The sequence below is a fragment of the Ranitomeya imitator genome, chromosome 3 (assembly GCF_032444005.1).
Source record: "Ranitomeya imitator isolate aRanImi1 chromosome 3, aRanImi1.pri, whole genome shotgun sequence".
Lineage (NCBI taxonomy): Eukaryota > Metazoa > Chordata > Amphibia > Anura > Dendrobatidae > Ranitomeya > Ranitomeya imitator.
In genome coordinates, this window is record NC_091284.1 from 336,462,718 (window position 1) to 336,477,758 (window position 15,041).

The window sequence follows — 15,041 nt, forward strand, 5'->3', positions numbered from 1 at the left end:
GTGAGTAGTTCTCTTGGTGGGCAACTTTGTGTAACGTTTGATAAGACCCTATTTGCGCTTTTGTGTCTCCCTCTTTTCACTGACTATCAATTAAAATGCTAATTTCCCAGTAAAAGACAGATCATACAAAGATATTGCTGGCCTAGGCTTTGACAGAGCTACCTGCAAATATAAGTACCATATATACTCGAGTATAAGCCGGCCCCCCTAATTTTGCAACAAAAAACTGGGAAAACTTATCGACTCAAGTATAAGCCTAGGGTGGAAAATGCAGTAGCTACCTGTAAATGTCAAAAATAAAAATAGATACCAATAAAAGTAAAATTAATTGAGACATCAGTAGGTTAAGTGTTTTTGAATCAGGAGCCCCATATAATGCTCCATACAGTTCATTATGGCCCCATAAGATGCTCCATATACAAATATGCCCAAAATAAAATGCTCCATGCAGTTCTTTATGGCCCCATAAGATGCCCCATATAATGCTCCATGCAGTCCTTTATGGCCCCATAGATGCCCCATATAATGCTCCATGTAGTTCTTTATGGCCCCATAGATGCTCCATATAATGCTGCATGCAGTTCTTTATGGCCCCATTTAATGCTCCATATAATGCCCCATATAATGCTCCATGCAGTTATGGCCCCATAGATGCCCCATATAATGCTCCATGCAGTTCTTTATGGCACCATAGACGCTCCATATAGCCACATGTAATGCTGCTGCTGTACTATAATAAAAAAAAAAAAATGACATACCTCTCTTGCAGCCCGCTGCTCCTCAGCATCCCGTCTCTCCGCACTGACTATTCAGGCAGAGGGCGGCGCGCACACTAATACGTCATCGCGCCCTCTGACCTGAACAGTCAGTGCAGACGACGCGGAAGACGAGGCGGCGGTGGAACGCGGAAAGGTGAATATGAAATACTTACCTGCTCCCAGCGCTCCGGACGCGGTCCCCACATGTCCCACGTCTCCGGGAGCGGCAGCTTCTTCCTGTAGTGAGCGGTCACGTGGCACCGCTCATTACAGTAATGAATATGCGGCTCCACCCCTATGGGAGTGGAGTCCATATTCATAACTAATGAGCAGTACCAGTGACAGCTGAACAGGGGAAGAAGCTGCTGTGCCCGAAGACCGTGGGACATGCAGGAACCGCGCTGGGAGCAGGTGAGTATTTGACAGGCGTCGCTCCCCCTCACCCGCCGACCCCCGCACCTTCCATAACTCGAGTATAAGATGAGGGGGGCACTTTCAGCCCATTTTTCTACTATTTGCACATCCAAAGTACCTTTGATTTGGTCTCCGTTTTTGGTGTTCCATCTGCTTTATTATTCATCTTGGGAGTTGGGGTCAATTTAACATCTGAAAGTCCCATGAGTTCTGGGCTACCAGCCATGCCTGTCAAAGATATCACCATACTTGATTTTAAACCAGCACAGTATAAGGGAACCAGTCACATTTTAAACGACATTCGATTTGTGGACAGAATGGTGTAAAGAAGAAGGATATATAGAATTGTTGGATAAGATTCAGTATATCTTCCATCTTATTCACTCAAATCCCTGGTGTTTGTATCCATACGAGTCCAGTGGGTGGTCCTCTTCAGTGATTGACATCAATTTCTGCATTAGACATATGCAAAATTCAATAAACACTTGTGTATCCACTGGAAATAACCTATACACATGACCACAACTGTAAATATTTCATAAAATTATAAAGGTTATTGATTACCTGGTACTATAGTAATAGCAAAATCAGAAAGGGAACACATTCCTTAGAGGAATGAAATTACATAGGTGAGGTTAGAAAACTATCAGTTTACATACACCATATAGTACATGACAGTAGTCTATTGACTGGTAAGTGCTGCCAAGAGTAACCAAATGTATAATAGTGAAAATATGAATAGTTATTCAAATTGATTACAATGCAATACAACTGTTCCAGACATTATGGTAAAGTGTCACTTCCCTCGGGTAAGTTGTGGGCGAAACACGAGTTGGGAAAATCATATCGTGGGGTTTATTATCTTGTCAGCCTTTATTATTATTATAAATTTGTGGATGCAAATGTTTGTTATGACCAAGTCACATTAACCTAGGTATATATGCACTCAAGTTTTGATATGATTAATACATTTGTTTTTTTCTCATTGCATTTGCCACTTTACATGGTTACACAACTAGGATTCAACTACTTTTTGATATATTCTTAAATATTTTTTGCATATATGTTTGAAGGTGCACATTTACATGGTCATTTCTGCATCTACCTTTAGGGATATCTAACCATTTGCAGTACCACATACATTGATCAGATTTGCTGACTAATAGATATTTCTACTACATATAGTCATGGCCAAAAGTGTGTGTGTATATTGAACCGCCACAAAAAAAACCCGCAAACTAAACAATTTCACAAAAAGCCACAAAAATGAGCAGGACAAAATTGTTGGAATCCTCAACTTAATATTTAATTGCACCCTCTTTGGAATAAATAACTTCAATCAATTCCTTCCTATATCCATCAACAAGCTTCTTACACCTCTCAACTGGAATTTTGGACCACTTTTGCAAACTGCTCCAGGTCTCTCCTATTTGAAGGGTGCCATCTCCCAACATCAATATTAAGAGCTCTCCACAGGTGTTCAATGGGATTTAGATCTCCTTGCTTGCCATTTTAGAACTCTCCAGCGCTTTGTTTTCATCCATTTCTCAGTGTTTCTTGAAGTGTTTTTGGGGTCATTGTCCTGATGGAAGACCTATGATCTAGGGCACAAACCCAGCTTTTCTTTCAATGGACACTACATTGCAACCAAAAATCCTTTGGTAATCTTCATATTTCAAGATTCGTTGCACAATGTCAAGGCACCCAGTGCTAGAGGCAGCAAAACAACCCTAAGCCATTTTGAATTTCCACCACATTTGACTGCAGATCCTGTGTTCTATTCTTGGTAGGCCTCGCCCCGTTTTTGGTAACCAGTAGAATGATGCATTTTACCAAAAAGCTTCATCTTGGTCTCATCTGTCCACAAGACTCTTTATTTGAAGGATTTTGGCTTACTCCCATATATTTGGCAAACTGCAGCCTAGCTTCTTTTTGTCTGTGTGAGCAGTGGGGTCCTCCTGGGTTTCCTGCCATAGCATTTCATTTAATTCAAATGTCAACAGATAATAGCTGCAAACACTGATGCACCCTGAGCCTGCAGGACAGCTTGAATTTCTTAGGAAATTGATTGGGGCTGCTTATCCACCATAAAGACCATCATGCATTGCAACCTTTCATCAAATTTTCTCTGCTGTCCAGGGAGATTAGCTACAGTGCCATGGTTTGAAAATTTCTTGATTTATGTTGTAAATCATGGGCAAAGGAACATCAAGATCTTTGGAGATTGACTTGAGAACCAAAATTGTTGTACAATATCATCAATATAAAGGTTACAAGTCCTCAAACCGTTCTCTCCTTTCTGTTCTCCATGCTTAGTGCACAATGCACACACACACACACACACACACACACACACACACACAGTAAAGATTGAGCCAACTTCTCTCCTTTTTGGTTTCCGGTGTGATTTTCATATTGCTCACATCTGCTACTTGGCACAGGTGAGTTTGAACGATCACCACATGCTTGAAACAGTTGTTTACCCACAATTTTGGAAAGGTGACAACTTTGTCTGGCCCATTTTTGGGGTTGTGTGTGAAATTATGTTTAATTTGCCTTTTTTTGTTCCAATAGACACAAAGGAAATAGACATGTATAACAAAACATGCAATTACAATAATTTTATGGGAGAAATTATTCAATCTCTGTATCAATTCCAAGGGTACCAACACTTTCACTTATGACTGTGGATGCACCTATGGCTATATAATTCATTAAACCTACTGGTCATCTAATTCCGACATTTCATGTCACTATAAATAACTTTTCATACATTTGCCTATTCTTGGCAGCACTTACCATTCAATAGACTATTGTCTAATGTTCTATATGTTGTATGTAAATTGATCATTTTCTAACCTCACTTATGTAATTTTAACCTGTTAAGGAATATTTTCCTTTTCTGATTTTATTATCGTACCAAGTGATCAATAAAATGTATGACTTTATGAAGTATTTACAGTTGTGGGTCAGGTTTATAGGTTATATCCATTTCTGCATGCAGTCTTAGGCAATGACTGTCAATGTCTGAACAAGCCCACCCACTGGACTCTATGCATACAGATAACATACAACTTTTCCCAGATATTTTCAACATAAAAGGACATCCATATTGTTGTAGCTTACCCGAGTTATTGGCCATGTTGCCTCCCATATAGGGAGGTCCCTGTGTATTCATCATTGCGGCCATACTGTTCATGCCTTGACCATATGGAGGTCCAGCTCCCATCATACCAGCTTGACTCATGTTAGGGTAGCCAGGTGATCTAGGTTAAGGAAGAACCAAAAAACATAAGCATAAAAAGCATGACCCAAAACCTAACTCTTTAATAAGTAGGATATATACACATTCATTCATACATACACACACATTTATTTATTAAGAAAATGGACAGCGGTTCTCACCTATTCTGTATGGAGTTGGCAGTGCCATGCATTCCAGCTGCCTCTTGTGCTTTACGATTCATACCAGGAGGAGGACACATCCCACTTCCAACTTGTGGTGGCATGTTCCCCATATTTGGACCAAATGGTCGGTTGCCCATTGCTGAATGGCCCATGCGCCCTCCATATTGTGGCATGCCTCCTTGGCCATGCATCTGACCACCTGCAACAAGAGGAGCCATGCCAGCCCCTGGATAGCCTGCATTTGCCATTGTATTATAATTTGGCTGCCTGGGGTAACCCCCTGTGAAGAAGAAAAAAAAAATTTGAAAAAAACTTGCGTTTAATCTCTTTGCCTTGAGCAGAATGTTCTACTCTTTAGAAAAACAATATACAGAAAAGATTACATTCACTTAGCAAGGTTATTGTATCGTCATCAAAGAACACACCTTGGGGACCATATTGTCCTCCCTGAGGTCCATAACTACCCATAGAGTTCTGCTGATAGGGTCCCATTCCAGCATGCATCTGGCCCCCAGATGACTGACGGGGAGAAAGTGCTTGGCCAGGCTGTGGAGATCCATACTGAGGGATTTGAGTATTCCTCTGCATGTACCCTGTGGGAAGCAGACATGATACTACTTACTGAAGGGGTCATTTCTATTTACCTTCATTTTACAAGCCTCCAATGACATTTTTTCATATTCTAACAATCTAAAGCTTTATGTGAAGCGTGAACTGGACTAAAAGTACTTTTTACCTCTCTCTTGTCCAAGACCAGCCTGGTTCATCGTAGGGTGAATTAAACCATCTGACTGTACACTAGGAGGACGTGGTGGCATCTGTGTTCCTGGGAGAGATTGAATAAAATAAAATTTAGGTGACCTATTTTGAGCACATTGACCAGAAAAGCCAATTCCAAACAAAGTTGTTTCAGAAGGTCTCAACATGGTCATAACACCTAAACAGAGTCTTAATGCAAACACTAAAAACCAGCCACATTTGGCTTACTAAATAAAGCCTAAAGAAAGTGAAAGACAAGTAAAAAACTAATTAAGGCATTTGTGTACATGTGGGGATAGACAGGCATACTCAAATCTGTTATACAATGGGTAAACCAAAGATCACTAAGGCACTCACCTGGAACAGATGTCGGGGACAGTGGACCAGAACGAGACGGTGCCACGCTGACTGGAGAGCCAACAGGGGAGGGTGAGGGACCCCTGATTCCCGGCAAGTGGGGTGATGTATGAGGAGAGAAAGGTGACTGAGCTGGATTGCTCTGTTCGCCCTGACTGCTGGAGATCCCAGAAGTGCTGACACCTGGACTTAGAGCACCCTCAGCACCCATTGGTAGGTCGTCAATTGAACCAGAAAGGTCCTGTGAAGACAGATTAACAGTTAACAAAAAACATGGTCTTGTTTGTCATTTATTAATTCTGTACATTAAATACAAGGTTATCATTGACATATTACGCTTCAAATCAGGTATCTTGAATAAAGGGTACAGTTATGAGCCCGCATTTTATAAAAATAAGTACGTAATATAGGCTATAAAGGAGAGAGTAGAAAGGTGGAAAATCAGATTCATAAACTGAAGGTAAGCGAGTTTTTGGACTTACTACCTCTTACCAGCACATTAATCTTCCAAAGCTTACATTACGTGTGACAAAAGGATATTTAGACAAAGGGTTCTTTACAGTTAGAGCAGTAAGACTGCACACTAGCCCAACACAAGAGCTAGTAAAAGCAGACAGACAATATATCAGCATTTAAAGGAAAACGGTCAGCAGGTCTTTAGACCATAAACATCTATGTAAGGCAACTGAAATGTTACTTGTAGCTATCTTTACTTTATAAGCCAGTTTCTCTGGTTTTAGAAATCTGTGGATGAATGCCTCTGCACATAAGGCAGGGAGCTTGGCCTGCACTCAGCTCTCCAGGCTATCTCCCTCTTTCTTTTTCTGCTGAAAGCATTCTGGCAGTGACCAACAGATGACTCTTCCCTGTGACCTCCTTCCCAAACCCAAGACCTTGTGCAAGCACGGTCATTCCCAAAGGTGGCTTATGCACACAGTGGGGTCCTGATTATGTATGAGAGACAAAACTATCGATCTGCGCAAGCATCGCTTCCAGGAATGACCATGCCTGTGCAGGACTAGCTATATCTTTTAGAATTTGTGGCATCTCTGAATATCAGCTATGTTCAGGTGTGGGATTGCACCATAATTTGACAATTTTGAAAGGGCACAAATTTTAATGCAGAAGTACTGGCTCAAGATTTGAGCCTTAAGGCAAAATGACTGGTACAAAGCCTCTGATACATTACCCCCTTGGGAGTTCCTCACCTTTCAAATGACTTTCCAGGATTAGAAAAACATTGCTTCCACCTCCGAAAAATAGTGCAGCTTAGTTCCATTGAAGTCACTAGGGTTAAAGGCAGTTAATCAATAGGATCAACCCTCCTAAGCAGTCTGTATGGGCATGTAGGTTATAGGAAGCTGAATACAATGATACATTGATATCTATGATCCAATGTCTTACTCCAGAGAAATCCGCGTTTTTCTTCTATGTAAATGAACTGTTCAGGCTATGGGGAGGACACCGATCTGCATGAGAATCTGCAAACAGAGCTTAGTTACTGAACTGTCTTCTAACAATCACATTAGATTGTTAGAAAAGTATAACACATCACCACTTCTTTTTTGTCCACTTCTGGTTTTGGCTTACCAATACAGAGGTAATACTGACCAAATACTGAATGTGAGAACGTGGCCTTATAGCCACACACATCTGCAGGGAGATCAGGAGAGCAGACAGCACTCCTGGACAACACTGGTAACATGCTTTCATGGACAATCAGCTCTGGAGGCAAAATTATCTTCCAGGGAATGGCCTCCCCACAGTCTGAAAAAGGTCATTCATAGATTTAAGAGAAACATGAATTTCTCAGGAATAAGACATTAGATTGCAGATATCAATGTATCATTGTATTCAGCTTCCTATGACCTGAGTGCCCATACAGACAGCTTACGAGGGATGACACTACTGACAAATTCTGTTTAAGTGGCAACACACACACGGTGCATAGGTATGGTAACGTTTTTGAAAAAAGCAGCCATATGTTTAGCGCTGGACAATCTAAGTTGATTAAAAACGCATACCAATCTATCCTTTTACATCAGCTGCATTAACCAATATAAGGCTATATGCACACGTCAGGATTTCTTGCAGAAGTTTCCTGAGCAAAACCGGACATTTTCTGTAAGAAATCCGTATGCGTTTTTTTTCACGTTTTTTTCCCCGAGCTTTCCCAATGCAATAATATAGAGAAAATCCGCAAAAGTGATAAACATGATGCGTTTTTTACCGCGATGCGTTTTTTTTTTCACGGAAAAAAACAACATGTGCACAAAAATTGCGGAATGCATTCTAAATGATGGGATGCATATGTATGCGTTTATGCATTTTAACGGCAAAAAAACGTGAAAAATCCACAGCGTGTGCACACAGCTTAAAAGTAAAAAAGGCTCAATGGTTACATTTGTAGCCCTGCATCATTGGATTCTAGGGTTCAAATCGCAGAAAGCATAACATCTGAAAAGAGTTTGTTCTCACTGTGTGTTTAGATTGTGGGAGGAAACCCAAAAACAAACTGCTGTGGAATTTAGATACAGAGTCCAATGGGAAGTGGGGACAATGTCTGAAAAGTGCTGCAGAATACGATGGCCCTAAATAAGCAAGAATAATTAGACTACAAAGCATCTCAAATTGTCATTCAACAAAAACAAATGAATGCTCATTCAGTAGACTATATATTAGAGAAAACATTTTTTGAAAAACTGGCAAGAGGGGAGGGAGAGAATGTAGAGTAGATGGTGATTGCAAGAGTGGATAACAGTGGATATGAAAGTGGCACAGCTTATAACAAAAGGAAAAACAATCAAATTACATATACTAAATGGAACCGGTCATGTCAGATAGCGATATTAGCCTGCAGATAAAGTGTTAATCTGCAGGTGAATAGCATTATGAAGGTGCCTGGCTGCAGTATTAATAATAATTTTATTTCTATAGCGCCATCATATTCTGCAGCAATTTACATTTTAGAGGGGACTTGTACATACAATAGACATTACAGCATAACAAACACAGATCAAAACAGATACCAGGAGGAATGAGGGCCCTGCTCGCAAGCTTACAATCTATAGGAAAAGGGGAGACACGAGAGGTGGATGTAACAAATGCTTTCGTTGTTCGGACCATCCATAGTGTAAGAATTGGGTATTCATGTAATGCTGCATGAACCAGTTAACTGCCTAAGTATGTAGCAGTACAGACACAGAGGGCTATTAACTGCATAAAGTGTATGAGAACATTATGTGAGGAACCGGATTATGGTAAAAATTTTGAATGGGCCACACAGGGATCGTTAGGTTAATGCGTTCAGGTGGTAGGCCAGTCTGAACAAGTGCGTTTTTAGGGCACGCTTAAAACTGTGGGGATTGGGGATTAATCGTATTAACCTAGGTAGTGCATTCCAAAGAATTGCCGCAGCACATGAAAAGTCTTGGAGACGGGAGTGGGAGGTTCTGATTATTGAGGATGCTAACCTGAGGTCATTAGCAGAGCGGAGGGCATGGGTAGGGTGGTAGACTGAGACCAGGGAGGAGATGTAGGGTGGTGCTGAGCCATGGAGTGCTTTGTGGGTGAGGGTAATAAGTTTGTACTGGATTCTTGAGTGGATGGGTAATCAGTGTAATGACTGGCACAAGGTAGAGGCATCAGTGTAACGGTTGTACTTAAAGAGCAGCACCTAGGAGAAAATTAATCATATTACTCCTAAGAGCCATTGGCTTTCAATCAGGCATGCATGGAGCATTTACAGTCACCGATCAGAACACAGAGTGGCACAGCCGACACTGCACTGATGCACTGCAAAGCTGGCAGTCAGTCAGTGCCAGGGCAAGCTTACTGTCACCACTCAGTGTGGTGAGTAACCAATTGCTCTGGGCACACCTGAAAACTGGCAGTACCACGAGAAATTAAAGTTCATGTTCACCTGAGTAACGCCCTTTTAGTACTGCAGCCAGGCACCTTCACCTGCAAATTAACCTCATATCTGCAGTTTAATAGCGTTATCTGACCTGATAGTCCTGGATAACCCCTTTAAATTGAACTTTTTTGTTTTACTACAGGCCTAAGAACTAACAGGCAGGTAGTTGCTGTGTCGCTCTCTGCCAGGACAGACCGCTCTTGCCAGTGATTCAGCAGCTTCCGCTAAGGTCACGTTGAGAACAGAAGCTTCTCTTCCATTCTGTCCTGCCGATGGAGTATGACTTCTGATGTAAAGTAATGCCATGTCGACAGAGCAGCTAGGAAAAAAAAAAAAACTGTTCCGTTGACCTGGAACAGCTGAAACTCAGCAGGAGCTGGAACAGACGAGTAACTACCTGCCTGTTTTGCTTTTTTTTTTATTTTTTTTTTTTTTAAATAATAGTTTATGGCTAAAATCGAAATCTTTGACAAGTTCTTTAAGTGTGAACATCTGGCTTTATCTTTTTTTCTAAACAAATCTTGCTTTATTGAAGGTGAAAAAGATTAACAAAATATCATACAAATCAAATATAGAATAGAGTAATGTACCATTAAGTATAACAATTATTTATATTCTACAAAAGCAATAAAATACCAAACATTGTTACACGATACCCTGAACAGAAATTAAGTTATAAATCTACAGCTCAGGTTACCTACAATGTGCTTGTCTGGTTCTCTATGTTTAAAAAACTCCAGCTGCAAGTGTCCAAAATAATGGATGGACGTATTTAACAAAATACTACTTCGTAATCTGAAGAATTGGACTCACTGGAAGGCTAGAGGGCCGCGGCTGCATCCCCAAGCCGAGATCCTCCTGTCCTTTGCTGGAACCCAGAGAAGGGGTAGAAGAGGCCTGGGAAGTAAAGGAATCCTGAGAGAGCTCCTGCAAAATAAATTCAGATCCACAATAAGGTACAAGTATAAAAAGAAACCCTAACATGGTCCCAAACAGACAAGCGTTCAGTCATACCTGTGGTGGAGGGAAGCGTTGCTGGGAATAAGCACTTCCCTGCTGTGCCCCAGAGGTGGAATAGGATGAGCCTTGTTGCTGTGAGGTGGGATACTGTGGAGTTTGCTGGGTGTAGGGTGACTGGCTTTGTGAACTTGCTTGGGGGCCCTGCTGCTGTTGTGTATAGGGTGATGGAGATGGTGATTGCTGTTGGGGGAAGGTGGGCTGCACAGGCTGGCTGGAGGGTGGCTGAGAGGAGGAAGTCTGCTGCTGCGTGTAAGACTGAGGAGCTGACTGCTGCTGCTGAGAATACTGGGTTTGGGGTGGTGTTTGCTGCTGCGGAGGGTGGAGACTCTGCTGGTTATAGTATGGTGACTGGCTCTGTTGAGAATAGGGTCCAGGGCCTTGCTGCGCATATGAAGTCATCTGTAGATAGAAATAGGGAATATATTTATATAAAAAAGTGATAAAGACATTATAACTTTCAAAAGACTCCTTATTGATTATACCACCTCCAGTGCTACAATGGGATGTAGCAAAACTTACAGGGGTGGTCCCAAAATTGCACCCATTGATCATGAGAAAGAGGGCCTTATATCCCCGATTGATTCAAGTGGCAATCAAAAGAAAGCTGCCACTCCATTAACTGCCTAACGTTCTCCACTATCTCCATCAGTCCCATATATGGTGAATATTATTACATCTACATGTTGGGATAGGATCGTACCCCTTTAACCCCTTAGTGGCCGGGCCAATTTTTTTTTTTTTTTAAATCTGACCAATGTCTTTTTATGTGGTAATAATGAAAACGCTTCAAATCCCAGTGATTTTTTGACTTTTTTCATGGCACATTATAATTTATGATAATGGTAAATTTAGGTCAATGTTTTTTTTGTTTTTTGTTTATTTACAAAAAATATCAGATTTGAGAAAAATCAATCCAGATAGTCATACCATAGAAAAAGATTAACAATTAACATTTCCCTCATGCCTGCTTTAACCACTTAATGTCCAATGACGGGCAGAATCCATCATTGGACGCCTCCCCGTTTGGTGCAGGCTTCGGCAATAAGCCAGCACCTTTTCCAGCACATGACAGCTGATCTGATCAGCCGACATGTGCCCCTTAACAGCCGAGGGTGGAATCGCAATCTACACGTGGCTGTTTACATGTTAAATGCCGTTGTCAAACTCTGACAGCGGCATTTAACATGCACGCATCCTGCGTGTCATTACCTCCTCCCATCGGCGCCTGTGTCACATGATCACGGGCTGCAGATGGGTCGGCTTGACAATCCGGCGTCAGCAAGCGATCGGATGATCACAGCTTTTAGTCTCCCATGGAGACTATTGAAGCAAGTAAAAAAAAATATGTCTAATCTAATATATAATTGCCTAGAATACTACTTCCTGCAATTTGTGCCAACTTCCGTGGCTTTGTCCGGAGCTAATGTCCGGAGCTAATGTCCGGAGATAAGTGACGTCAACAGTGTCCAGTGTCTGATTGGTTGCCGCCTGCTGCGAGCGACCAATCAGAAACGTGCCGTACTGTGACACACTCCGCCCGCCATTTTGGTGTGATTTTTGAATTTTTACCTCACAGCAAGTTTCTACTGCGTGGAGGCGGGCCCAGTGACGTTGCTCTTCAAGCTCCTGCCGAATTTCGTCAAAAAAATGATAATACCATTTACCAAAACTATATATATTTAGTTGTGAAGTGGTTCAGTGACATTTTCACACCAATTTTGAACTTTTGTTTGGTGTTTTCTCCATATACTGCCTATTATTTTTGTTCTTTCTTACTATTATTTATTAATTGTATTATTCTTACATTTGAATAAAGTATATATGGATTCTAGACTCCGATATATATACACATTTGCTATCGCCGCGTTCAGAATCGCACAATCAATATATAAAAATAATTAATCCAATCGGTAAATGGCATAGCAAGAAAAATATATTAAAACACCAAAATTACGTTTTGTTGGTCGCTGCAACATTGCACTAAAATGCAATAACAGGCGATCAAAAGTTAGTATACACACCAAAATGGTATCGATAAACCCATCAGATCGGCATGCAAAAATTAAGCCCTCACACGGCCCCATACCCCGAAAAATAGAGACGCTACAGGTCACGGAAAATGGCAACAATTTTTTTTTTTTTTTTTTTTTTTTTAATTCAAACTTTGGAATTTTTCTTCACCACTTGAAAAAATAACCTAGACCTGTTTGGTGTCTGAACTTGTAATGAACTAGAGATTCTTAATGGCAGCCAGTTTTAGCATTTAGTGAACATGGTAAGAAAAAAAAACCAGACAATTGTGGAATTGCACTTTTTGCAATTTCATTGCATGTGGAATTTTTTTCCCCAATTTCAAGCACATTATATGGTACAATTCAAAAGTACAACTCGTCCCGCAAAAAAACAAGTCCTCACATGGCCATATTGATATGGGGGGGGGGGGGGGGGGGGGAGTTATGGCCGTGGGAAGAAGGGGAGCAAAAAATGGAGATGCAAAAACGGAAATACCCCTGGTCCTTAAGGGGTTAAATCAGCACCATTTGTAAAGTGTTCTTTCATTTTGTTATTATTTTAGGAGATTTAAAAATGCAGCAATTTTTCATTTTTTCAAGGAAATTTTCAAAATTTGTTTTTTTTAGGAACCTAGACAGGTTTGAAGTGACTTTAGGGGTCTTATACAGGTCCTTCTCAAAAAATTAGCATATAGTGTTAAATTTCATTATTTACCATAATGTAATGATTACAATTAAACTTTCATATATTATAGATTCATTATCCACCAACTGAAATTTGTCAGGTCTTTTATTGTTTTAATACTGATGATTTTGGCATACAACTCCTGATAACCCAAAAAACCTGTCTCAATAAATTAGCATATTCCACCCATCCAATCAAATAAAAGTGTTTTTTAATAACAAACAAAAAAGCCAACAAATAATAATGTTCAGTTATGCACTCAATACTTGGTCGGGAATCCTTTGGCAGAAATGACTGCTTCAATGCGGCGTGGCATGGAGGCAATCAGCCTGTGACACTGCTGAGATGTTATGGAGGCCCAGGATGCTTCAATAGCGGCCTTAAGCTCATCCAGAGTGTTGGGTCTTGCGTCTCAACTTTCTCTTCACAATATCCCACAGATTCTCTATGGGGTTCAGGTCAGGAGAGTTGGCAGGCCAATTGAGCACAGTAATACCATGGTCAGTAAACCATTTACCAGTGGTTTTGGCACTGTGAGCAGGTGCCAGGTCGTGCTGAAAAATGAAATCTTCATCTCCATAAAGCATTTCAGCCGATGGAAGCATGAAGTGCTCCAAAATCTCCTGATAGCTAGCTGCATTGACCCTGCCCTTGATGAAACACAGTGGACCAACACCAGCAGCTGACATGGCACCCCACACCATCACTGACTGTGGGTACTTGACACTGGACTTCAGGCATTTTGGCATTTCCTTCTCCCCAGTCTTCCTCCAGACTCTGGCACCTTGATTTCCGAATGACATGCAAAATTTGCTTTCATCAGAAAAAAGTACTTGGGACCACTTAGCAACAGTCCAGTGCTGCTTCTCTGTAGCCCAGGTCAGGCGCCTCTGCCGCTGTTTATGGTTCAAAAGTGGCTTTACCTGGGGAATGCGGCACCTGTAGCCCATTTCCTGCACACGCCTGTGCACGGTGGCTCTGGATGTTTCCACACCAGACTCAGTCCACTGCTTCCTCAGGTTCCCCAAGGTCTGGAATCGGTCCTTCTCCACAATCTTCCTCAGGGTCCGGTCTCCTCTTCTCGTTGTACAGCGTTTTCTGCCACATTTTTTCCTTCCAACAGACTTACCATTGAGGTGCCTTGATACAGCACTCTGGGAACAGCCTATTTGTTGAGAAATTTCTTTCTGGGTCTTACCCTCTTGCTTGAGGGTGTCAATGATGGCCTTCTTGACATCTGTCAGGTCGCTAGTCTTAGGGTACCGTCACACTATACGATTTACCTACGATCACGACCAGCGATATGACCTGGCCGTGATCGTAGGTAAATCGTAGTGTGGTCGCTGGGGAGCTGTCACACAGACCGCTCTCCAGCGACCAAGATGCCGAGGTCCCTGGGTAACCAGGGTAAACATCGGGTAACTAAGCGCAGGACCGCGCTTAGTTACCCGATGTTTACCCTGGTTACAAGCGTTAAACTAAAAAAAAAAATAAACAGCACATACTTACATTCTGGTGTCCGTCAGGTCCCTTGCAGTCTCTGCTTCCCGTACTCACTGACTGCCGGCCGTAAAGTGAAAGTGAAAGCACAGCCGCTGTGCTCTGCTTTCACTTTACGGCCGGCAGTCACAGTGCTGGAAGCAGACTGCAAGGGACCTGACGGACACCAGAATGTAAGTATGTGCTGTTTGTTTTTTTTTAGTTTAACGCTT

At 41.6% G+C, this 15,041-nt stretch overlaps 1 protein-coding gene across 1 annotated transcript in view; it reads right to left on the minus strand.

The window, feature by feature from the left end:
* The window catches only part of ARID1A (AT-rich interaction domain 1A), a 178,942-nt gene that overhangs the window by 53,461 nt on the left and 110,440 nt on the right, over positions 1–15,041 (minus strand). The window contains exons 3-10 of the mRNA XM_069756749.1: positions 10,627–11,031; positions 10,426–10,539; positions 5,697–5,937; positions 5,317–5,406; positions 5,006–5,173; positions 4,578–4,860; positions 4,299–4,438; positions 1,291–1,400 (exon numbers count right to left, since the gene is read on the minus strand). Of these exons, the coding sequence (XP_069612850.1) occupies positions 1,291–1,400; positions 4,299–4,438; positions 4,578–4,860; positions 5,006–5,173; positions 5,317–5,406; positions 5,697–5,937; positions 10,426–10,539; positions 10,627–11,031 (1,551 nt within the window). The remainder of the gene's footprint in view (positions 1–1,290; positions 1,401–4,298; positions 4,439–4,577; positions 4,861–5,005; positions 5,174–5,316; positions 5,407–5,696; positions 5,938–10,425; positions 10,540–10,626; positions 11,032–15,041) is intronic.